Source organism: Lemur catta, chromosome 1, assembly GCF_020740605.2.
Source record: "Lemur catta isolate mLemCat1 chromosome 1, mLemCat1.pri, whole genome shotgun sequence".
Lineage (NCBI taxonomy): Eukaryota > Metazoa > Chordata > Mammalia > Primates > Lemuridae > Lemur > Lemur catta.
The window spans coordinates 187744692-187771127 of NC_059128.1; the positions used below are offsets into that span (position 1 = coordinate 187744692).

Genomic DNA, 26436 nt, shown 5'->3' on the forward strand with positions numbered 1-26436 from the left:
TAATGAGTAGGGAACATCATGTAGGAAGAGTTATATAGGTCTGGCCCTAAAGTCAAGCATTTATGTATCCTGGGAAGCACATTAGATAGGTTTTTAATCTACTAAAGGTAGTGTGTCAGGGCTGTCCAAGAACACTCCCAGGTTCAGTGAAATTCACTAGGAGAACTCCCAGAACTCAGCACATAGTCATACTTATGGCTATGATTTTGTACGGTGACAGGGTGTACAGCAAAATCAGCAAAGGGAAAAGGTATTTGAGGTGAAGTCTAGAAGAAACCATGTGTAAGCTTCCCAGAATCCTCTCCCAGTGGAGTCATGCAGGACTGCTTAATTCCTACAGCAAGGAGTTGTGACAGCACCTGTGAAATATCATGTACCAGGGAAGCTCATTAGATATTCAGTGCCCAAGGTTTTTACTGGGGTCTGGTCACATAGACACCCTCTGCCTAGCATGTACCCAAATTCCAGACTCCCAGAGGAAAGCAAGTGTTTGGCATACACTGCATTGTTTGTACAAACAGCAGAGGCACAGCAGACTGTTTTTATCAGTTCTGGGAATGATGGGGATCCTTCTGAAGTCCAAGTTCCTAGACATCAGCTAAGGGCCAACCTTGCAAGCAAACCTTTCTAAGGAAAGTTTCAGTCCTGCTGTACTTACTTTTTTCTGCACAGGATACATGGGTATACTTTAGTTTCTATATTATGGTTGGATGTATTATTAGGGGCCATGGAAAGGCAATAACTTTCAAGTATGAAAGTGATTCTTACGAAAACCAGGGAAATTTCAGAGAACTAATGTTTTTGTTAGGATGGTGTAGTTTTAATTTCTCATTTTTTTGTATTTATCTGCCACCCTCATGTGTTTCTCTGTTCTATGGATGTAAAGTAAGTGTGGTAAGATCACTATGTCTTTACTTGCATATTAGGGAGAAGTGGAAGGTCAAATATGTGACCAAGTGGCTTATGGTAGCCTAAGTGGTTAGTGACCTAGCCATTTCTGGTTCCTAGCAACAGCAAAAAGCAAGTTTTTAGGGTAGTTTTAAACAGTAATTGCTTACTTTCCATGCATATTTTTCCCTTTTTGTACACCCCCTTTTTCATGTTCAACTGTTATCCTGCTTTTCATTGTGGTGATGTTTAGAAGTTGCAACTATAAATGTTTTGCTTTAAGCTTTTTAGGTAACTAGTTTCCTGTTTTTTCATGAGGACTGAGAAATAATTGTATGCTTTCTTTTCATATATCTGCAGTGACAGGTTGTGGCCCGCAGCACCATTGTTGGTCTCTTCCAGCTGCTAGAGCTAAAGCTCCACTATGCGTTCTCTGAGGCCTGCTCAGCCAGCATGACACATTGATGGAGCTTGCACTAAGGGTTGGGGCAGAACCTAGAGATTGTTACTTTAGAACCTGTTACTATCATGACCCTTAATTTATGATTGATATGTACAGTTTGGATTCCTATTGTGTATGTTCTTTAAACAAAAAAGAAAGAAAAAAGTGAATGTTTTTAAATAGAGGATACATTCATATGGCTTAAACATTTAAAAGGCATACAATGGTGTGCAGTAAAAATCCTCCTATCCTTTTTCTGCCCTCTATGTGCATTTTTTTTTTTTGCCAAATTGAAAATTAGAATTCACTGATTCCAAGAGTGTTGAAAGTAGTTGTACAGTAAATCACTTCCTATCCCTGAGAAGGAAAGTGATTTTTTTTTTTCTTTTTTTCCTTGTATTTTGACCTTAACTTATTGGGGACTTGATTTTAGTCTTTACTACAGCCAGCACTCCAAAGGGTATCAGTTCATTTTATTCATTTGTTGATTTGCAGTTGTCCTGAAGCACAAAATGTAATTTTAACTGTCATTAAATTTTTTTCTTTTGTAGCTTGCAATCCGAAGAGCTACTCTAAATAGATCATTCACTCCTGTTTTTTTGGGAAGTGCCTTGAAGAACAAAGGAGTTCAGCCTCTCTTAGATGCTGTTTTAGAGTATCTCCCAAATCCATCTGAAGTCCAGAATTATGCTATTCTCAATCAGGAGGAGTAAGTCTTGGAAATTGAATCTTAGTTATGCAGAAATACTTTAACACTTACGCACTATGAAGGAATTTAAGGATAGTTCTAGTTATGTTTGTGATCTTTTCGTAATTTATACAAGTTAATCACCATTTTTATATTTGTAATAATGTTGACATACAAAAAATATTTATTATTACCAGTTCCCATATCATATTCTGTTTGTGAGTTAGAAGTATGATTTGTTTTACCATCTCTCAACGTTCATGTCATTAGAAAATTTTCTCGTTTGGGACCAGCTGTTTTCAGTCATACTATTTAAAAAAAGCTTTAAGAAACAAACTTTTTTAAAAGCTGTCCCTGATTATTTTTCTTTTCTTTCCCTGTCAGACCATTGCTACATTTTTTTAGTCTACTCTGGTCGTGTCACTAGGCAGTAACTAAGCCCTAACAACTTACTTATTGATCTCTTTCAGTGAGATTTTACTTATGTGTAAGGCCAGAAATATTTAATCCATGTGTTCTTTTTCTCAGATAATACTCTTTGATGAAACAAATTGACATAAAAGAAATATCAAATATTATGTCTTATAGATTTATATTTCTTTTATTTTTAAGTGACTCAAAAGAGAAAACCAAAATCTTAATGAACTCCAAAAGAGATAATTCCCACCCATTTGTAGGCCTGGCTTTTAAACTGGAGGTAAGTTCTTTCTAATATATTTAACTGCTATCTGTAGAAAATTTTCTTTTAGGCTTTTATTCCTATTATAAAATGACTCTGTGACCCTTATGAAAGACTTGGAAAATAGGAAAAGTAGAAAGAACTGATAAAGAATTTCCAAAGCCCTGACACTCAGATGATAGTTCTTTGTTATTAAGTGCATTTCTTTCTAGTTTTAAAGTACAAAGTTTCTTTGCAGTTTTAAAGTAAATTTTTATATAAATCATACTACTTGTGTTCTTTTTGTTTAACTTTATAGTAGATATGGTCCATGTTTCTATAAATAGTTTAAACATTGTAAATAATAGCATAATATTCCACCAAGTAGATATACCAAAATTTGTTTAAGATTTTCTAATTGTTAGACATCTATGTTGTTTCCAGATTTTCACTGTTATAAATAACATTGGGTGCACGTATAGAAATTTGTCCTAAGGAATTAATTAAGGGTATTGAATTAATGTTAGCTTCAGTTCTTACTTTTGCTTATAAAATTGAAATCTTACAAACGATTGGAAATGCCTAGGAATTACAGTTTGATTAAATACAATGAGGTACATTCTTACAGTGGAACATCATTCAGACTTTAAAAATTATGTTGACATGCCTATTTTTTGACATGGAAATATGTGATTTTTAAAAACTAAACATTATTTTAGAATGGTTTACAGAAAATTTATGAAGATAGTACAGAGAAGTCCTGTATATCCTGCAGTTTCCTCTCTTGTTACTATCCATTGTCACAACTAGTGGACCAATCCTGTTATGTTATTACGAACTAAAATTCATACTTTATTTGAATTTCCTTAGTTTTTGCATATGTCCTCCTTCTGTCTTAGTGTCACATTATATTTAGTCATCGTGTCTCCTTGGGCTCCTCTAGACTTTTAACAGTTTCTCAGACTTTTCCTTGTTTCTCATGATCTTGACATTTTTGAGAAGTATTTGTCAAGTGTTTTGTAGATTGTCCCTCAATTTGGGTTTATCTGATGTTTTTCTCAAGATTATATTGGGGTCATGTATTTTTAGGATGACTGCAGAGGGAAAGCATCATGCTTATCACATCGTATCAAGGGTACAGACTGTCAACATGTCTTATCACTGTTAATGTTAACTTTGATCACCTGGCTGAGGTAGTATTTTTCAGATTTCTCTGATGTAAAGTTTCTGTACACTTCCCCCCCTTTCATACTGTACCTTTCAGAAGAAAGTCACTGTGCTCAGCCCACACTTAAGGAGTGGAGAATTGTGTTCCACATAATCTACATAAATTATTTGGAATTCTTCTGTATGAGAAGTTTGTCTTTTCTCCTCTATTTATTCAGTCAAGCATTTATTTATATCATTATGGACTCATGTATATTTATTTTGTACTTTGAGTTATAATCCAGTAGCATATTATTTATTTGGTTTTTCAGATTGGCCAGGTTTGGCCATTGGGAGCTCTTTCAGTTGGCTTCTATGTCTTTTTGACATTTTGTAATGTTTTGCTTTTTTGAATAATTCCTTACTTTCTGGCACTATTAGATGCTGCAGGCTTATCTTCTATATTCCGTGCACCAGCCCTAGAATCAACCATTTCTTTAAGTAGTCTTGGTTTCTTTTTATGGAAGATGGTATTAGAAACCAAGATTTGGGCATTACATATGCTTTTTGTTCGGGTGTTGTTGCTTCTGTCATAACATTTTAAATGGGAAAAATGGTGGATAAATTGGAAGAATTAAGAGTGGTTATTTGGGGGGTAGGATTATATTTTGAGGGCTTTTTCCTACTCAAAGAAAAATTGTACAATACACTTATAACATCTAAAATGAAAAAAACTAATTTTAAATTAAAAAATAGAAATAAGATTGTAGTAAAAATCTTTATGCATAAAGCTTTTAAAAATATGTATTTAAGAATATTTTCTTAGGATTCCCAGAATAGAGATGATTAAGTTAAAGGCACAAAATGTTTTAGTATTTATGATAGCGTATATTGCCAGATTGCTTTCATATTCTTAAAATTAATGTATTAGATTAGATATTGAATATCAGAATTGAGTATTATTTAAAAATCATTACTAATTTAATAAATGAAAAATCATATTGTAATATTTCATCATCCTTAATTCCTAATGACAGAACATTTTCCATATATTTATTATGCAGTTGTATTTCCTGTTTTGTAATTGTACTTTTAATTTTTTTTGTCTTTTTTTATAATAAGGTCAAAGTGTTTTACTTGTTTGTACCAGCTTTTCTCTAATAAAGTTGAATTTTTAAAATAATCAGCACTTTAAAATTTATATAGTTAAATATATCAGTGTTTTTATTTAGTCATTCTTTAATTTTTAACCTTAGAAGCCTTCTTCATTGTATATATTTTGCCAATACTTTTGTTTCTTCTACTTTTTTATCGTTTTTTTCCTTATCATTAATTTAACTGGAATTTGTTTTGGTGTGTGCTGTAAGGTATGGTCTAAATGTATCTCTTCTGCCTCCACGTAGAAAACCAATTGTCCAGTTACTATTAATAGTTTATGAACAATCCTATTCTTATTTTTCCATTGATTTGCCATGTCTCCTTTATCTATTGACAAGTATATTTTACACTTTAGATATTTATACTATATGAGCTATTCAGTCTAATTTGTGCTGGTTCTGTACTTTTTAAGTTTCAAGCATTTTATACGTTTCTATATAAGTTAGGGTTAGTTTCTTCTCATTACTATAGTTTTTGAAAAATTTCTATTTAACCCATTTATTCCTCTGAATGAATTTTAAAAGTGCTCATCAAATGTTTACAATTTTCTGTTGGGATTTTGATTGCTGTTGTATTAAACCTATAAGTTAACATGGTAAGAATTGATAATTTTAAATATATTAATATATTAATTGGTCAGTGTTTAGTATGTTCAGTTACTTCACAAAACTCTTATTTGTATAGTATCTAATGGTATTTTTATTGTCTTTTCAATAATTATACTTTACTTTTGTTTCATATCTTATTGTATTAAACTGAACTTATGAAATAATATGAGAAGGCAAAAAGATACTTCCTTATTATGTAAATAGTTTAAAAATTTTTTCTAATAACTTTTATTTCAGAGAAAGCAGAAGTATCTTGGATTGTGATAGAAAAGGAATTGATGAACAACCACCATTTAATTTATCTTACCTATGTTCAAAGCTAGTGTTAATATTAGTTTATGACAACAAACTGAAACATGTATATAAGATGGACTGCTAAAACTGGGAGGGAATATTTGGAGGTAGTTGTGAAGTTTTCCTTTTAATTTATGTTTCTGCCCTTACCCAATCTTGACTTCTAGGCAGGTCGATTTGGTCAGTTAACTTATGTCCGCAGTTATCAGGGACAGCTGAAAAAGGGTGACACCATCTATAACACGAGGTCAAGAAAGAAAGTGCGGCTACAACGGCTGGTTCGCATGCATGCCGACATGATGGAGGCAAGTACAGAGTCATTGTGAGATCAGAAAGTCCTCTAAATGTGAGTGAAGTAGATCTACCTTCCAGATACCCTGAGCCCTACTCAAAAATCATTTCTGGTTGAACATACGTGTTTTCGGAGCTTCTTCCTTTTTACTTAGGTTTGTTACAGCTCTGATCTAGCACTTTGCTATAGGCTAAATTAACAAATATTAGGAACTCATTTTATACCACTGGTTGAGCGTCGGCTGTATTTCCTCAATGGCCAAGGTTAAGGAAAGAGAATATTAGTCCCTTGAGACTCAGAACACAAGATTCAGCACTTTCCTCAAGAGCTATCATTACAAAGACTGTAAGAGGCATTTAATACAGTGTAACTATGGTTCTTAAGGGTAAGAGAGTAATAAATTCACACATAATTTCCCACATTTGTTGAATGGATTTACTTTATGAAATATGGCAGGCATGAAAGCCCTGTTTAACCCTAGAGCTTTTATTCCTATTGTAGAATCCACTGAAGGGGCACACTGACACCAGAATCCACCTGAAGATTTAAAACTTCTCAAGGTCTAGTCTGGGGGATAAACTTTGACTTATGGCTTGAATTCTTGAATTGGCTCTGTATCTGCCATACTCTTCTGTAGTCCTTAGGATTAGGCTTTGGCAGGAATACCACGTACATGAGGTTCTCTCCTACTCCTAGCCTTTCTCAGTCCAGCTCTATATTCCTGGAGAAATTTATCATTCTAAGCAAAATCTTATGAATGTTTTGGTAGCCTTAACTTTTATCTGTCCTAGAAGGTGAATTGACAGTCTCAAAATTGGACAGCATTGCTGTTTTCTGAGATAGGCAACAGGGGGCAGGCTAGAAGGCTTAGTGATTTTCACAGCTGTTTCATGGACCAGCAGGTAGGAGGTATGAACAGCTGTGTAACCATTAAAGAAAGAGCTCACTCAAAGCCACAGCTGTTATAAATGAACTGTCAATATAAAAGGACAAAAACTAGGAAGCTTGGAGGCACTAATGCTTTGTTCTTGGATTTCCTGTGTTTTCTTGACTGCTTGCATCTGTGAGAAATTAAAATTATTTTTAGTATAGTGGACTCCATTCTTCTGCCTTTGTTTTTAGAACTAACTTTGCAGTTTTTCCTGGTATAGTTTTGTCATACATAATCTCATTGTCTAACTGTGGCAGCATATATGGTACATGCTTTTTAATTCCATAGAAATAATTTCAGAACTGTGAAGTACCGTGTTTTGTGAGTACTGTAGATCCTTCAAGTAATAATGCCATAGCTCTGAGCTTTTTATTTAAAGTAAAATCTTATCTATTGAGATTTGGTTTAAATAAAGACTCTGAGTGAGATATGTCTTGGCCTAGTTGATTATTGGTGTTGCATTAGTTCTGGCTAATTCATTCTCTGCAGAATTCATGGTGAGAGATTCTGCCATGTTTGTTTATGTACAATGTAATTATTGTGCAATGACTTTTTAGTTACCATGCCTTTATTTGTATTACTTGCCAATATCCTTTGGTATTATTTATTTAGGATGTTGAGGAAGTATATGCTGGAGACATCTGTGCATTGTTTGGCATTGACTGTGCTAGTGGAGATACATTCACAAACAAAGATAATAGTGCCCTTTCTATGGTAAGCCATTTAATTTTAAAGCTATTTATCACTTGAATTTCAAAAGTCTATGTTTTCATGTAGTACATTTAATACTTTAGAAAAATGACCACAGGAGTTTTCATTGATTACCACAGGCATCAAGTTGGTTGTGGCTCTTTGAATGTTGGTTGTAACTTTCTGACTATCAAATAGACAAGTGCTCTATGTAAGCTAACTTAATCTGGTTTTTCTTAGTGAAATCATTCCATGATCCTCCAAGTTTAGAGTGGAGGAAAATCTCCAGCAGATAATACCTGAACTGTGTAGCTCTGACTCCTCCACCTGAGATCTGCTTCCCCACTGTGGGTGCCTTTCTGTTAATAATTGTTGCCACTACCATCAAGCTAGTTCCATCAGAATGCTACTTTCTTATTAACTCAGTAGCCAGAGAGTGAACCATTCCCTCGATCCCCTAGAGAACTAAAACAGGCTGTAATATTTATGCTAGACTTGGCGATGACAGAACATAACCATTCTCAGAAGCCAAGATGCAACTAGACTATCTGACTTACTGCATTCAGTCTGCCCTTTCAAACTCAGAGGTCCTTTTTCATCATTGAGGGATCCTGAGGGAAGAGTGTGCTCAGATAGTTCCTGCCTGTGAATTCCCTTCACTTACCCCGCTTTTGTGTCCGCTCTCCTATATTATGACCATTTGTTCATGAGGGTAGGTAGTCTGTCTCCTGAATTCAGTAAAAAAGAGGATGAGTACATGGGGGATAGGTAATTTCCAGTGGTTCATTTTCTTTTTCTTTTTTTTTTTTTGAGACAGAGTCTCACTTTGTTGCCCGGGCTAGAGTGAGTGCCGTGGCGTCAGCCTAGCTCACAGCAACCTCAAACTCCTGGGCGTAAGCGATCCTCCTGCCTCAGCCTCCCGAGTAGCTGGGACTACAGGCATGTGCCACCATGCCCAGCTAATTTTTTTTTTCTATATATATTTTTAGTTGGCCAGATAATTTCTTTCTATTTTTAGTAGAGACAGGGTCTCGCTCAGGCTGGTCTCAAACTCCTAACCTCGAGCGATCCACCCGCCTCGGCCTCCCAGAGGGCTAGGATTACAGGCGTGAGCCACTGCGCCCGGCCCAGTGGTTCATTTTCATAAGTACTGTCCCAACTCTAACAGGTGAGCACTGTAATGGTTCCCTGTATCAAGTGATGAATTCATAATTTTACAATTTAGTTTTTTTGTATAAAATATTCTCTAATGTCTGTGGTTTTACATGTTGATTTAAGGCACTACAAAAAATCATAAAGAAATATATACAATTTTTGTTTGGGACCTAAATAAGAGGAATGTTCTCTACATATTATTAATAATGCCTTCTCTAAATACTTGTCATTAGCAATATGAAGTGATTGGTGGTTGTAGGAAGTGTTCACTGAGGCTTTGAAGCAAACAGGCCTTGGTTAGGTTCTCACCTTTGCCCTGTACTACCTACTGGCCCTCAGCCAAGTTATTTTATCTTCCTTCGAAGCCTTTAGTGACTTTATTTGTAAAATAGGGATAATAATACCTGCATGTCAGAGTTGTGATTAATTAAGTGAGGTATCATGGGTATAAAGAATTTGGTGCCTTTTCTCTGTTTCCCTTATCAGTGATTGTGGTATATTTTGATTTAAAAAAGTAACTTATCAGAAGATTGCAACAGCAAATGTAGCCATTAGGCAGTAAGAAAGAAATCCACATCTCAGCATTTGAATTCATTATAATTATGTTAAACAGTAGGTAAATAAATATAAAAATTAATTTATTTTGGGGAGGAGATCATGTAAGTGTAAAGCTTTATTTATTAATATATTATATTAATATACATATTTAATGCGAAACAGGCCAAGGTATAGATTGTCAAGCCTAAAGACATTGGCTAGTGTTTGTCTTTTGTTTTGTTGTAAAGTAGCACATTAAAATTAACCCATCCCTGACCCATACAGTACTGTTTTTGAATTCTCTGTTCTTTTAAAAAATATTTTAGGAGTCAATTCATGTTCCTGATCCTGTCATTTCAATAGCAATGAAGCCTTCGAATAAGGTAGGAGTTTGATTTAAACCTCGGTGTACCACAATAAAGATTTGAGCTTTTTTTCATCTGTCTCCACAAAGCATGTGGTATCTTGTGACAACCAGCAGTCTTATGGTTTCTATTTCCTCTTTTGGTATTGAGGGCACCTTTTAAAATTTACCAATCTGTTCCTAATAATAACAACTCCTCAGTATATTTGAAGTAATTAAAGGTATCAAAATATTCATCAGACTGTACTTTATAACTCTACTATTAATATATATCATTGGCTTCAGAGTGGTAAGTGTAACTTCCTGGATTCAGATCATAAATTATTAGAAAAGAGGAAACAAGGGCATTTGCCCTAAGTTATAGGAAAACCCTACTGGAAAGTACTTTAGGATGTGTAGATTAATTAATAATAGGGATAGATTAATTGCCTCATGGATTATAATATAGCTCTAGATTATGTGGTAGTTATGAAGTAAATGTCTGAGTATAAAACATAGAAAGCCCTTAAACAAGACTTTTTCTTACTTTCAAATATAATTTGGTTTTTAAAAATAATTTTATATTTTTATAGTTTTGTAATTGGGTTTGATCTCATTTAGCTTCTTACAAAGCCCAAATTGCCTGAATACGTTTTGCATTTGCATTGCCACTGGAATTAGTCTGATCTTAAACCATAACTGTTCCTAAGTTGCCTTGGGATTCATAACAATCATGTTAATATGGAATGTTGAAATTCACTTACTCATACATTGAGTGAACATTTTATGATCTCTTATCATCTGGGAACTATCATTTATAGAACATATTCTGACAAATATTGTCATCTGGGGATACATCATTAACAGCTGCTACTACATGTATTCTGAGGAACCTTGAGATTTTTCAGACTCAAGTTGTTGGCAGAATTCAGTTCCTGGTGGTTGTACTGAGGTCCTCATTTCCTTGCTGACTGTCACCTGAGAGCTATTCCTAGTTTCTAGAGGCTGCCCACCTTTCTTGGCTTGTGGCCCGCTTCCTTCCATCTTCCATGCCAACAACAGCTAGTTGAGTTCCTCTCATGCTTCAGATACCTCCTGCCTCTTTCATCATCGAATCTCTCAGACCCAACCTTCTGCCTTCCTCTTCCATTTTTAAAGGCCCATGTGATTACATTGGACCCACCCAAATAATTCATGACAATCTCCCCATCTCAAGGTCTGTAACCTTAATTACATTTTCAAAGTCCCCTTTACTATCGAAGGTAACATATTCAAAGGTTTGAGGGGATTAGGGCATCTTTGGAGGGTCATTACTCTGCTTACCATGTGGAATTACATTTAAGGAGAATAAAGCTATATCATACCATATTCAGGCAGATTGTTTTGAAAGGAAGTCTAATATGTTGTTTGCCTTACTGTTGGTCTTAATGATCCTTCTTGAATCTACAATAGAGTCTTGGTAAACATTGCTGATTCCTTTGATTATGTATATGTATAGGATTTTTAAAATGTAAGATTCCACGTTCTACTTTTGGGCAGTTTTCCACAAAAGGACAGTTTGTCAATGTGATGAGAAAGAGAATAGAGTTCAGTCTTGGACTTTTTTTTTTTTTTAATTATTATTATTTATTTTCTTGAAGCATGGTAGATGGCTTAAGGTCTTGGACTCTTGTTTTCTATCTTGGTGTGGAAAAAAAATTCTATTTGGTTAGCTATTCCCTGATTCTTGGCTGTGTGTGGTACCTAAGCTCACATTTTTTTAAAAAAGGTATGGAGTAGAACTACATGTGGATTATTTTTATTTCTTAACTGCTGATGTATTTGATTTCATTCAGTAAAGTTCTTTCAAAAATCCCATTGCTTATCATGCTTAGTAGAACATAATGACTTTCTTCTTCTTTTAAAGAATGATCTGGAAAAATTTTCAAAAGGTATTGGCAGGTTTACAAGAGAAGATCCCACATTCAAAGTACACTTTGACACTGAAAGCAAAGAGACAATTGTGTCTGGAATGGGAGAATTACACCTGGAAATCTATGCTCAGGTAATGAATAATAAAGAAGTTACACTGAATTCAATTTATGACTGTCTGCATTTTGTTAAGAGTAAAAGTTAATAATTTTCAATCTAATGGCTGTAAACTAACAGTGGTTCTTCAGGCTTCACTCTGATTTGTCTCCAGATAATAGTCTACTGTTCCCTATACTATGTGTTACGAAGTAATTATTTTTGGTCTCTGAATCTTTTTATTTGTAAAATGTTGTGGATTCCTAGACTCAAGGCTTAGGGGATTTGCCGCAAGACGGTCCATCCATCCATCTCCAGGTCATGGTTAATTGGGTCAAGTAAATCCTGGTTCCAGCCTTAGGGAGACAACCTGCAATTGTACCCACTCTTCAGGCTATTTCTTCTCAAGTCAGTACTTGAAGATCATTGTAAAACAGATAAAAGAAAAGATAGGTGGGGCCTGTACTTTCCCAGGAAAGGTCTTGTATATGTATATGAATGAAAACAAAAGATACATGATTAGAAATTTTGGTGTGATCATATCTTTGAAATTGAGATAGAAAATCCTACCAATAGATTTATATTTTATTCTAGTGAATATGTAATAATAAGGAACAATGTTGAAGTTTTAGTGGATAGATTAATTGAAGTTAAGTGTAAATTAATCAGTGTAAATTAGAATTCATTTATATAAAATCTGTAAAAGAAGTTTGTATTTAAGTATCATAAATCCTTTTAAGATACTAAAATGATTTAAAATTTATTATCTATTATATTTAAATGAATGCTACTAAGGTGTGTAAGATGCTTAAGATTTTTTTCTTTCAGTTTATTTTTTTTTAATTTAAATATATGAAAAAATTATCTCCTTTACTCTTTTTAGAGGATGGAAAAAGAATATGGCTGTCCTTGTATCACAGGAAAGCCAAAAGTTGCGTTTCGAGAGACCATTACTGCCCCTGTTCCGTAAGTATGCAACATAATTAAACGTTATGAGCTGAAATTGAAGCTTTTTATTATGGGATATACATAGCATTATTGCTACTATTATAAAGATGTTTTTATGTAGTGACAGTGTATTATGGAATCTGTATAGTTCTATACTGTAATCAAGACATTTACACAAAGTGACACTTTAGGATTTGTTTAGCTCCTTAAGCTAGATACCAATGAAGACTGGCATACACATCATTAATAGGCATGTTTACACTTCATCCCACTTTTAGGGTTTTGTTTATTCCAGTTGTACTTCCTTTGGCAGACGGCTATTATGTTTTACTTTGGTACCATATTGTGGATGCCAGAGAACTTGCATTTGCCAGGGAATAATCTCCTGCAAATAAAGAAAATTAATGCCATGATAATATTCAGAAATCATTTAAGAAAACATAGTTGGGTTTATATTTTGTTAGAGAAAAAACAGTCTTCATAAAGAATGGCATAAAACAAGTTAAATTACTGTACGTATAATATACATCAACCTGGTACCTATCTGAATTTACATGAATTCTGATTTAGAGTCAAAATTAATAAAGCATACTGTGGCTATAAAAGGAGTCTCAGTTTACAAAGTGGCATCAAGTAAAGGTAAATGATACTTTACCTGAGATGCTATGTCATGAAGTAAAATGGTGTAGTCTAATTCAATAAAGTCATCATTTCTTTGCTGTGAAAAAAAAATAAAAACCTGATGTTTAAAATATAATGTCGTTGGCAAAAATGACATTTTAGTTTTAAAAATCAGCTTAGATTAGTAGATGATTATATTAATACTTCCATTTAGGTAAAAATAAAAATTGAATATCATAATTTATTTCAATTTAACCTGACAGAAAAACTGTTCTCTTATAAAGTAAGTGTTCTTTCAAGTTACATTTTAAAAATCATGATGTTATTTATATATATTTTTTGGTGTTTTAAAATTTTTATTTTTCATTTTATTTATATAAAACTTCTGATTTCACAGGAATTATTGGTTAGAACAAAGGTAAATTTATTTAAGTAAAACAGAGATGATTTAAAAATATTAAATGTTGAGTATAAATACTATATGGTAGTTTAATGAAGGTTGTACTGAAATGATTGAGATATGATTTTATATTTGTTACTCTAAAACTTGTTCACCCGTTTTTAGTTTCCAAGTTGTGATAGCTACTTATGAACATTACAGTGTGTAGCTTGTTATTTAAGAATCCTTAATGTTTCCATTGTTCAGAAAAGCATCATTTAAGGCAGCGGTCCCCAACCTTTTTGGTACCAGGGACCACTTTCATGAAAGACAATTTTTCCACAGACAGGGTAGGGGGAGCTTAGGCAGTGATGCCTGCGATGGGGACCAGCTGTAAAAACAGATGAAGCTCTGCTCTCTCACTTCTTCCTAAGTTTCATGGAAGACAATTTTTCCACATACAGGGGAGCGGGGGGTGGTGGTGGCAGAGCTCCACAGTCTGGGGGTTGGGGACTGCAGATTTAAGGGATAAACCATAGCAATGTATATTATAAAACCAATTTTTTGATCGAAATTCTCTTTTAGAAAACTGAAAATAGTAAAGTATAATGAATATAGTTATCTGATTTTGTAATTAAAGTTTTGATCTGTACTGTTTATTGCTTTGGGAATAAAAAGTGTTTATACCATCAGCTACACAGAAATACTGCACCTGCACAGTTTAAAACGATCATCGTTAGAGCTGTGCTGTGCTTACACAAGGCTTGTGTTAAGGCTTATAATCAGTGTACTGAGATGTGCCCTGCATGCCAAGGGACAGCACAATCTCCTATGGTTCCTTTGGTTAACAGTGATTATTGGCCCCAGGGTCAAATAAAAGCATACTATTCTCTCTTTATAGTACCTTGAAAAAATATTTTCTTTGAATATATCAACAAAGAATGTCCTTAAAAGATAACATAAAAATCAGTAAGGGTGCTTACACGTTGTATCTTAATAGGTAAAGATGCATAACATATGTTGCCTGAAGTAGTATTTATATCCTTCTGTTGAGATTTTCATGAATGCTTTAAAATCGTAATTTGGTGAAGAATTACAGGAGTTTCTTTTCATAAAACTTCTAGCACTGTCTTATACATATTTTGCTAAAAACATGACTTGAAAAATCGTAATTATGATTTTTATGACCTCTGTACCTGGATCAATTGTTCGAGACCTTTATACCCTTAAAGGGATGTTGTAACCAAGGTTGATGTCTATGAAAATGCATTAGAAAAAAGGCTTGCTCTGTTTATTAAAATGTTGTTACATTTATGTAAGGTTTTTGGCATCACCCTCTTGGGTACTGTCATTGAGTATCCTGCCCTCTGGTGCCCATAGGTATCTAATAAGTGGTGATAAAAGCCTGTGGAGAAAAGGTGCTTCAGTTGCCTTGCATTTTGTTACTTGCAAGCTGAAACAAGTCAACTAGAAAATGCTTTTTCCTCCTGGAGCTAACTAAAACTGTTGTGGTTTCTTTGCACTCTATTTTTCTTGATTTCCATTAGATACTAGGGTAATTTTTTCTTCTTTTTAACCTTTTAATAAAGCTAAAATAAAGTATTCTTATCTCTTTTTTTTTTTTGAGACAGAGTCTCACTTTGTTGCCCGGGCTAGAGTGAGTGCCGTGGCATCAGCCTGGCTCACAGCAACCTCAAACTCCTGGGCTTAAGCGATCCTACTGCCTCAGCCTCCCGAGTAGCTGGGACTACAGGCATGCGCCACCATGCCCAGCTAATTTTTTTCTATATATATTTTTAGTTGGCCAGATAATCTCCCTCTATTTTTAGTAGAGACGGGGTCTCACTCAGGCTGGTCTCGAACTCCTGACCTCGAGCAATCCACCCACCTCGGCCTCCCAGAGGGCTAGGATTACAGGCGTGAGCCACCGCGCCCGGCCCTTATCTCTTTAAGGTCTAGCAAAATGCACTTTAAATAGTCATCACATCAGATTTAAGAAAGCAAAGCTGGCAACAAGTAAGATATGAGGTTGTAAATTATGATTAAATGGGTTATAAGAGAAAATTATATACAGTAAGCTAAGGAATGAGTAGTAAGACTATTTTAGAGACAATACAGCAAGCTTCACAAAGATGGAGATGCTACTATTTTTCTTCAGGCTGATACCTGGGGAAAAAATGCAAGCCATGCCTCTTAAGTAGCTGTGACACCATCACTTCAGTAGAGGAAAGAAGCAGAGAGAGTTTCAGTATGGCATGTCTATAGTAATTTCAACACAAAAGTTAGGATACTAAAGGAAATAATCTGTATTAAACTGTGCACAAAAACTGAATGCGAAATTATATCTCAAGACTTTACTCTCTTCAAAGTGTAGCTTTGCTTGTGACTGCCATAAAAAGTGGCCCCGATGACTTTCATATAGCAGATTAAAGATGAGGAAAGTCATTACAAGTATAGTTGTCCCTTGGCATCCATGGGGGGTTGGTTCCAGGACCCTCCTTGGATAACAAATCCACGGATGCTCAAGTCCCTTACATGAAATGGTGTAGTATTTGCATATAACCCACTCACATCCTCTCATATACCTTAAATCATCTCTAGATTACTTATAATACCTAACACAATGTAAATGCGTTGAAAATAGTTATTATGCTTTATCGTTTAGGGAATAATGACAAGAAGAAAAAGTCTGTACATGTGTTCAGTACAAATGCAACCATCCATTTTTTTTTAACCCCAAAATTTTCAGTCCAAGTTTGGTTGAATCCATAGATGTGGATGGGACACGGAGGGCAGACTATATATAGTATACCTGGGATTCTGTCTTGCCTCAACTAATAAAACTCTTCCAAACCTTTTTGCTCTAGAAGATGGGTTGAGTAAAGCATCATAGTTAAATCTCACTCAGCTAACAACCATGGTGCTTTTTGAAAGTGCAACCTACATACTAGTTATTAATAGAAAGTTGAAATCCTTGGCTTTGTCTTGCTGTTGTCATATTTTCTTGTCAGTATGTGCCCAGGGAATGCAAACTTAAGCCAGCATAGTTATTAGAAAGGCAAGTTTGAGGCAAAGGAGGCCCGTGGTTTGTATCTCTTAGCCAAACCAAGCAACTTTTTGGACCAGTTGCTGTTATTTTGACTCTTCCTACAACTCTCCACCTTCACTCATCCTGATTTTAACTGGCCCCTCCTTTGAAATACCAGGTTTGCTATTTTAAATACAAAATGACTGTAGGGGCACTATTAAAAATTATGAATTACAACACTTTCAATAAATATTAGCCCCATTAATAAAGTGTGTTTTACAGAAATTACTTACCACTTGCTTGACAGTTTGAATTTTTACCATGTTATACCATGTGTTTTCGGTAGAGTTCTGCCATATTATATAACCACAGGCAACCCAGGCTAAATGTCGAACTGGCTTCATTTCTGGGGGTACATTTCCAAAACTGTCTGGTGGAGGAAACATTTATATGATAAATTATTTTATATATATACAGTATTAGCCTTTTTAAAAAAAATCTAAATTCCAAGTCATGTCTTAGTTTCCTTCAGATGTGTGCAGACAATAATTAAGCTATGGATCTATCAAGTTCTAAAGCCTCTTTTTTTGTTGGATTAGATTGGAAATGACTATTTTTACAAAAGCCAGTATATTTACACCATATTAATAGTTAGCATCTAACAGTTTTGACCATAGATAATTGGGATTGATTTTAAAGTTGGAAAAAAACCATTTTTTTCCATGCCATATTTATATACCTGGAATATTTTGTGCATCTAGTGGTTCCTTCATGGACTTGAGTCTTTGATAAAATATGTTATCTTCTTCATCTGGGTTCTTTCCAATATCTCCTTCAAATGTGAAGTTGACTTCTGGTGCAGTTTCTTGTCCCATCGGAGGGTAAAGTACTTCAGCAGTGCAGTTCACTGTAACTTGCTATTGGAAACATTTTGCAAAAGATCCTTACTTATAGAAGGTCATCCATTATTAATTATTATTCTTTGAGATATGATTTAAAGCATTGGTCCCTAATGGTATTGTTTTAGATTTGACATTAGAGCACCTATTTCAGAGGTATCTAATTGGGCCCAGCCTATTAATTTTCTATAGGTAACAATATGAGTACCCTAAAATAGATAACATACCATATAAAGTCTCAAAATCCTGTAAATTCTGATCTTTAACTTTGAATATATTTCATTATTAATGGGGTGTCCATTTACAAGGCCAGATTTTAGTCTGACTTTATATACCAACTCAAGACTCTAATTACTTTGAAGTTTTTCCATCACTCTTACTCCCTGCCCCTGAAATAACAGACATTTTTTTCTAACATATACAGCAATTAGAAGATTCTGGCATTAGGGTATGCTTTGTAACGGTGACTGTCTAGCATTTCATATGCCTTTTAATGAATCTCCTTATGTTAACCTGTATCTCTTCTGAATTATGCTCAAAACAAAAAGAGCAAGCTTTTTAAAATGCAAGATGGTTATAGTTCCCTCCTTTTAGGTTTGTCTCATTAATAATTTGAAAGGTGTATAATTGTTTAAAACTTCTCTGCCTCATTACTGAAAGATCCTTATCTGAAAGTTTGGTATCAGCTGGCCATTCTATTACTCATAAATATCTAAAAGCACTTTCTTTTTTTAAATACCCAATCAAAAACAGAATGAGAAAGGCAGGCATAAGAAAGTGATCATGACAGGAGAGTAAATTACTTCACTTGTTTATATTAGGCATAAGTTCAGAGTGCCTTCTGAGTATGTAACTTTTTAAGGGAATTTATTATTTGAACTGAAGTATGTAGTTTGACTATATAGTTCAATAGAAATAATTCGTGTATTTTGGAATACATAAAGATAGTAAAAACTGACCCCTGTAAGCTTTGTCTACATGTTCAGTATTTTTTAGAGGCAGGGATTTCACAACAACTCAAAAAAAAAAAAAAAGTGAAACTAATCCTATGGATTTAATCAGCAAAGATGATCTGGAATATTTAGAATCAAGTTGCATTTAATAATAAAGGACATTTCACTTACTTTGTGGATAATTTCTTCCACAGAAAATTTAAGGTGATACTTATGCCCTCTTCCTGGAATATCCTGAAATTAAGAAAATACAGCAGAGATTAGTAAATATAATAATTCATATATTTGCATTGTTAGAAGAATCCATTGTTGGTTGGGAGGGTTGGCTGGTGGGGGCAAATGATGAAAGCCTTAGATCTGGAAAAAGGCATGTCACCACGTATGTAACATCTATTTAATAATTTAGCAAGTCCTCTATCAAGTTTATTTTGGAAGGCAGCTACGCTGACCACTATACCACCAATGCCGCTCGGCAATCAAATTTATTTTGGATGAGAACAAAAGGATGGGATAAAAGAATACCAATAAAATGGGCATAACTTACTTTGAATCATCAAAAGATTTCAACTTCTGAATCAGTGATCCTAAATTCTCTACCTAAGAAATTTTGAAACAGCTTTTAATTCTAAAGATGACAAATACGCTACCCCTCTGAAAAGATTTTTCATAGTCCAGTGTACCCTCCAGATAGTGTTTAATGAATGTGGATGCCATTTTGAGGCAGATTACTGCAAAGCAGTTAGACTTAATGTATTTAAGTACTGTTTTTATTTGTATATTAGTGGACCTACAAAATGATACTTTAACAAATTTTATAAGAGACAAACATTTATTTTCACTTTTAAATCAAGATATAGATTGAAAATTTATGTCTAATTATTAATCTGTTATCTGGTGCAGTTTTAAAATAAGATCTGTCAGCTCTTAAAGACTGTTAGCAGTTAAAATTATGTCAGATAAATATGGGACAATCTGAAATACAGTAGACCTTACTAAAATGGAAACGAATCTAGTCGGTGATTGCTGAGGCCTTAAACATTAAATTCAAGCCTTTAGCCTAAGGAGCACATCATTTAAAGCAGTCATGTAGCAGTGGTGTTTGGGTGGTTAAAGCCCAGCATCAGCCCACAATGCCTTTATTCTGTGACCTTGTCAGTTTCTCTTGCTGTTTGTTGCCCTCTTCTTTTTGGTCAAAGGTTCTAATAAGGATTGGTCTTAAAATTTAGAGAGTTGTTTGGAAGACAGAGCTTTTGTTGGTCCAGACTGGAATAGCAAATTGTTTCGAATGGTTCCTACAGGTTTCACTTGAGGAAAGAGAAAGTGCCGCCCTTTATCCTTAGAGTATTTTCCCATTTCCTTGTAACTGTGTGCGTAAAACTGTCGTTTTCTCTGCCTTAAGATGAAAACAGCAGTCCCAGGCTGTCTCCACAGATATGAGTGGAGACTCTCCCCCCAGAAATGTTAACTTACCTAGACCACATACCGGTAGCTGTCCCGAAACGGGGTGGGGAGGGAGCGCATAGCGGCAACACGCCAAGAGAGGCGTGGGCCAGTGGAGGGAGCACATCCCGGAGCCCCGCTGCCGGACTCACCTCCATGCTAGCCTGTTTGACCGTCTGCACCAGAAACACCTTGTGGGGCGTCCCTTGCTGGTAGTTGATGCAGTTTGCCGCCACCGCGGCCGCCCTGGAGGCTGGGTAGTGGGTTGGCGGGATTTCCATTCTTGGTGAGCAGTGACCGCCGGATTGCTCAGGCTTAACAGACCGGTACCAGAGCGCTGCCCGGCCTGCTTGCTGCGGCTCGCCGCGGTGGAAAAGTCTGCACGCCTAGCCGGTGCTGGGCGTGGGCGGAATCCGAGCTCCTTCCCTCCCGGGCTTCCTTCCCACTCCGGAAGCTCTGGCTCTCTTCCTTCCCGCTCGGATCTCTGCCTCCGGGCGCCCAGGGCCTGCTGCTCCTGTGGCCCCGCCCTGCTACTTGCTGCCTTACCAGGCGAGTTCCTACTGGTAGAGAGGCCGGCCTCCAGTCGGTGCCAGAGGGTGGAAGTGTGGGAGGGCTCTGCTGGCTGGGACTTCATCTTTCCTTTCGTTAACCTTTACCAGTAGTGCAGTTTTCTGGCCATTACCTTTATAGGACTTTTCTGAGGCTTCCAGTTTCCTGTCCATGGAAATACAGTCTGGTTGTTTCGCTTGCAGACTGGAGCACAACTTCCTAGTACACCACACACACTGTCCCTGACAGGGCAAGATGCAGAAGGTGCTCCTGGTAGGGATTCCATTCCTTCTGTCCGTTTCCCACTGGAGAGTACAGGAACAGGATTGCTTATCCCCAGATTTCTGTGGGATTTGGATCAGTTCTGCTCAAATCAGAGCATGAGAGACTGAAAACTATAGTATTAAATTGGGGGATTATGTAATTTGGATCAGAAGAAATAAAAAATGAACCTGCACCCCTTTCCTCCTTTTCCTGATCTTAGAAGGATGAGATTTTGATATAACACCATGCTTCCAACTTGAATCACTTTGAATCTTTAAGGGTTAATACTTAAAAACTGAACTTATGCAAAGCACTACTTCTGCTGTGTGGTCTCTTTATTTACTGTGGGCCTTCTTGGTGGTCTTAGGTTGTTTGGGCTAGGATAACTTGGAGATTCTACCAAGGTTTGGCCAAGACCTTTGCTACCTGGATTGGGACATTCAATTTGGTAATAATGTACATACCTGAGACCTCTTGAGGCCCCTTTGTTCCCAGTTACGTGGATTTTGCAGTAAATCTGGATTCTGGACTTTGGCTTCAGTATTCTGCTTATTATCATCTCCTGGGGTTTGGGGGTTCTGATCAGACTTTGGTGTTCTCTGGCAACTTTGTCGTTAAACACCGTCTCCTGTCTTCTGTCTGCTTGCCCATCATCTTATATTGTTTGTCAGTGAAAACTTTGGTCAGTCTTGTCTGTGTATGACAAGTTTGCTTTGGGAGATACCTTCTCTCTCATGCATTCTGTGGCCTCTCCACATTCCTTAGGTCGGCATTCAGGTGATTTAGCCTTAGGGTTAAACCTTGTCACACTCATAACAATGTTCTTATATTTGACAGAATGTCAGCCAGGTTTTCCTGGGTTTGTCAGATAATAAACTTGTACTATCTCCTGGCATAACTTTACCAAGGAATGGGTGAACTTTGGGGAACTCTGATATGAGGAAGACAGTTCATCTGAGAGGCACTTTAGAAGAACAACACCAAAAATCAAAACACAATCAAAACTTCAGGAGGAGAATGTTTGTCTTATTTGTCTAACAGAGATCACTTTGTTCAATGTAGAAGACTGCCCATCTTTTATTCCCATAAGTCAGGGCTTTTTAACTGCATGGCTTATGTTTAAATTTTTTCCTCTCTCCTTGAAGAATTATTATAAACTAGCCTTTCACAGTGATAATTTCATATTTGTCTAAAGCTTGTTTCTAGCTCGTCTTTTATCCTGTTTCTCTCCCTATCTTTTTCTTCCACTTGAAACATTCTAAAGATGAATTCATCAGAAAAAGTTATTCTATCATTATATGTGCAATCCAAGAATACTTAGTGCAAATAAACAGGCAAAAATGTCTGAGAGAAAGAAGTCATTAACCATTTGTGCTTCTTTAGCTTTAAACAATGTAGGCAAACGAATTTAAATAGTAGCCTTTGTTATTATGGTTATTGGAAGTAAGTTTTCAAGATAAAAGAGGAGCTTTTGTATATGATTTAATGATTATCAATATAAGGTTTATAAATTGTATTTCATAAAAAGGTTTATAAAATATTTCTGATATATAGATGAATTTAGGCAAGGTGTAATGAGTATTTATTTAAAGTCAATTATATGTCTTACAGGTTTTATTATATAAAATTAATGCTGATAAAAATATTCTCATTCACATAAAACTGAGGTTGAATTTTTTATGACTTAAACTTTCTAAATTTCCTATATTTACTGTATGGGTTAAATAAGTTATCATTGACTCCACCAGTTGTGTGAGATTACCAAATATAAAATGGTGTTTAACTAAAAAAAAAAAATTATAATACAGATGTCTTTTAAAGGAGTTTGGATCTTATAAAATTATGCTACTACTAATTATAAGGACCAAAAATGTCAACTAAAATTGTAATTTTTCACATCCTAAGTTAACTTTTCAAGATCTTACATAATGTTAAATTAATCCTTGGTTACTTGGCAATTTCTAAGTAATAAATGATACAGAGCTTTGGTTCCTAAAGGTAGTTTTAATTTACCATTATTGTTATATATTATAAAATGACTATGAACTAACAATGTGTAAATACTGTGTTGATATTATATATGTGTTATTTTTTCACCCTAAAATAGTGGTAATCTAAAATTTGTACTCATAAAACTTTAGCTAGACATTTATTAGTTTTCTGTCTTCTAGTTTTCTCTTTGGAGAAAGCAAAAGTTGATTGCTTTTGTTAAAAGTGATGATTAATAATAAGAATTAAGAATATACTTGTAATAACTACAGAAAAACATGAATATATACATACAGAATAATGAATATTAATTTTTAGTTAAGGAAACTTTGTTAAAATGGTAATTTCAATATAGTAGATATACTATATTAAATACTGTTTTATTTAATATACTGAAGTTATCAATATGTTAAATATAAAATTTAAAATTAAAAACTTTATGTAATTACATATTTAATTATGTATTTTTAAACAAATACAGCATGCCTCATTTTCTACTGCTTTACTTCATTGCACTGTGCAGATAGTGCGTTTTTATAAAGGGTTTGTGGCAACCCTTTGTAGAGCAAGTCTGTCTGCTCCATTTTTCCAGCAGCATGTGCTCAGTGTCTGTCACATTTTGGCAATTCTCAAAACACAGTATTTCAAAACTTTATTATCTGTTATGGTGATCTGTGATTGTTTTGGAGACAGGGTCTTGCTCTGTTGCTCAGGCTCAAGTGCAGTGGCATTATCATAGCTCACTGTAACCTCAAATTTCTGGGCTCAAGTGATCCTCCTGCCTCAGTCTCCCCAGTAGCTGGAACTACCTACAGGTGCATGCCACCATGCACAGCTAATTTTTTTTTTTACTTTTTGTAGAGATGGGATCTTGCTCTTGTTGCCCAGGCTGGTTGCAAACTCCTGACCTCAAGCGATCCTCCCTCCTGCCTCAGCCTTCCAAAGTCCTTGGGTTACAGGGATGACCACCACACCAGGCCAATTAATGATCTTTGATGTTACTACTGTAGTTGTTTTGCCACGAACCCTGTACAGCGGTCCCCAACCTTTCTGACACCAGCGACAGGTTTCATGGAAGACAGTTTTTCCATGGAGTGGGGTAAGGGTGGTCCTTGCTGCCTGGCTCCACCTTAGATCATAAGACATTGGACTCTCTCATGGGGATCTCACAAGCTGGATCCCTTGCATGTGCAGTTTGCAGTGGGGGTCGCACTCTTATGAGGGTCTGATGCTTCCACTGATCTGACAGGGGAGGGGTGGGGGTGATGCCAGTGATGGGGAGTGGCTGAGGTGGGGCTTCACTAGTTTATCGCTGTCTTCTTCCTGTGCGGCCTGGTTGCTGGCAGCCGTGGACCGGGTGTTGGTGTTAGGTGGCCAAGGGTTGGGGACTGCAGCTGTATAAGATAATGAACTTCATTTATAAATATTGTTCTGACTGCTCCACCTACTGGCTGTGCCCAGTCTCTTTTCTTCTGGTTGGGCATGCTTATTCTCTGAGACACAATATTGAAATTAGGCTAATTAATAACCCTACAATGGCCTCTAAGTGTTCAAGGTAAAGGAAGATTCATATGTCTCTCACTTTAAGTCAAAACTTGGAAATTAGTTAACCTTAATGAAGAAGGCATGCCAAAAGCTGAGAGAAGCTGAAAGTTAGGCCTCTTAAACCAAACAGGTAGCCAAGTTGTGAATGCAAAGGGAAAGTTTTTGAAGGAAATTAAAAATGCTACAATGAATATACAAATGATAAGAGAGCAAAACAGCCTCATTGCGGTTATGGAAAAAGTTTGAGGGGTCTGGATAGAAAATCAAACTCGCCCTGAAACCAAAGCCTGATCCAGTGCACTCACTCTCTTCACTTCTATTAAGGCTGAGAAAGCTGCAGAAGAAAAGATTGAAGCTAGCAGAGGTGGGTTCATGAGATTTAAGAAGTCATCTTCATAATGCAAAAGTGCAAGGTGAGGCAGCAAGTACTGATGTAGAAGCTGTAGCAAGTTATCGAGAAGATCTAGCTAAGATAATTGATGAAGGTGGCGATGCTAAACAACAGATTTTCAATGTGGATAAAACAGCCTTACATTAGAAGAAGATTCCATTTAGGACTTTAATAGCTAGAGAGGAGAACTCAATGCCTGGCTTAAGAGCTTCAAAGAACAAGCTGCCTCTCCTGTTAGGTGCTAATGCAGCTGGTGGCTTTAAGTTGAAGCCAGTGTGCATTTACCATTCTGAAAATCCTAGGGCCCTTAAGAATTATGCTAAATCTACTCTGCCTATGCTTTGTAAATGGAACAACAAAGCCTGGATGACAAATTATTATGGGTCTCTGGGATTAGGTAAATTATATTATAAGTTTATGTAACTATGTGACATAAAATAAAGTAAAAATACGGCTTTCAACTTTGGTATACTATAAAGCCAAAGCAAATCTACAAATTAAGAGATAGGGCCGGGTGCGGTGGCTCACGCCTGTAATCCTAGCACTCTGGGAGGCCAAGGCGGGTGGATCGCTCGAGGTCAGGAGTTCCAGACCAGCCTGAGCAAGAGCGAGACCCCGTCTCTACTAAAAATAGAAAGAAATTATCTGGCCAACTAAAAATACATATAAGGAAAAAATTAGCCGGGCATGGTGGCGCTGGCCTGTAGTCCCAGCTACTCGGGAGGCTGAGGCAGTAGGATCGCTTAAGCCCAGGAGTTTGAGGTTGTTGTGAGCCAGGCTGACGCCACGGCACTCACTCTAGCCTGGGCAACACAGCAAGACTCTGTCTCAAAAAAAAAAAAAAAAGAGATAAACAGCAATACCAACACAATTCTAATTAACATTAATTTTAATGTGATAGATGATGTTTAGCCAAAACAAAATTGCCTTTCACAACATGGCAGTGGTCTGACCACAGGGGTTCTTTTACCTTCAGCCTATTTAGCTGCCTGCTAAGGTGTCTTAGTTCTTCCACCTCTTCATCTAAACTACTGCAAAATCTGTCTTGTTGCAGTGCCTTCTAACAGCTTTTGAAGTGAATGTGTCATTTGTGGATTAAATTATTTTTTTAATTAAAATTTTTAATTGGTGATAAAATAGCACCTACTTTGTGGATTTGTAGTAAAAAAACAAGTACAAACAATCTATATAAAGTGCTTAGCACAAGCCTGGCACGTAAGTGTTCTATTATTTGGCAGCTTCTCCATTATAAATTCAGACATGGTCCCTGAAACTGTATGGAATTACATGTTTGTGAGGTGGTCTTCCAGAGCAATGCTGTCAATAGAACTTTGTGCAGTGAGGGAAATGTTCTATATCTGTGCTGTGTGGTATAGTAACCACTCTCTACATGTGGCACTTGAGTGCTTGGAATGTGCCTAGGACAACTGAGGAACAGAAATTTTAATTTTAATTAATTTATATAGCCATGGTTAGTGATTACTGTATGGATGGCACAGATCTAGGGTATGTTTGTGTAGATATTATATTATTGTCAAGTTGAAAATAAAATTTAAAATGTCTCCTAGACAACTTTGTGTATACCTGAGAATA

General features: G+C 35.9%; 2 protein-coding genes across 2 annotated transcripts in view; one reads left to right on the forward strand and one right to left on the reverse strand.

Annotated features, from left to right (window-relative positions):
• Positions 1-26436, forward strand: part of GFM1 (G elongation factor mitochondrial 1) — a 47901-nt gene that overhangs the window by 11223 nt on the left and 10242 nt on the right. Inside the window, exons 7-13 of the mRNA XM_045539548.1 lie at positions 1882-2039; positions 2631-2715; positions 6050-6187; positions 7718-7819; positions 9814-9870; positions 11737-11874; positions 12721-12803. Of these exons, the coding sequence (XP_045395504.1) occupies positions 1882-2039; positions 2631-2715; positions 6050-6187; positions 7718-7819; positions 9814-9870; positions 11737-11874; positions 12721-12803 (761 nt within the window). The remainder of the gene's footprint in view (positions 1-1881; positions 2040-2630; positions 2716-6049; positions 6188-7717; positions 7820-9813; positions 9871-11736; positions 11875-12720; positions 12804-26436) is intronic.
• On the reverse strand, positions 12834-20629 carry LXN (latexin). Its single transcript, XM_045539549.1, has 6 exons — positions 20258-20629; positions 18837-18899; positions 17553-17730; positions 17107-17243; positions 13441-13503; positions 12834-13170 (listed from the first exon to the last, which is right to left on the reverse strand). The coding sequence occupies exons 1-6, from the start codon at positions 20384-20386 to the stop codon at positions 13072-13074; spliced, it is 669 nt and encodes a 222-aa protein (XP_045395505.1). The 5' UTR covers positions 20387-20629; the 3' UTR covers positions 12834-13071.

Bases quoted from the DNA above. Each gene is read 5' to 3' on its own strand.
- LXN (XM_045539549.1), bottom strand. From the start codon at position 20,386: ATGGAAATCCCGCCAACCCACTACCCAGCCTCCAGGGCGGCCGCGGTG. The intron at 17,731-18,836 runs GTAAGTGAAATG...TGTTTCCAATAG, and splicing joins TGGAAGAAATTATCCACAAA to CAAGTTACAGTGAACTGCAC. The intron at 13,171-13,440 runs GTAAAGTATCAT...CTTTATTTGCAG, and splicing joins TTCATGACATAGCATCTCAG to GAGATTATTCCCTGGCAAAT.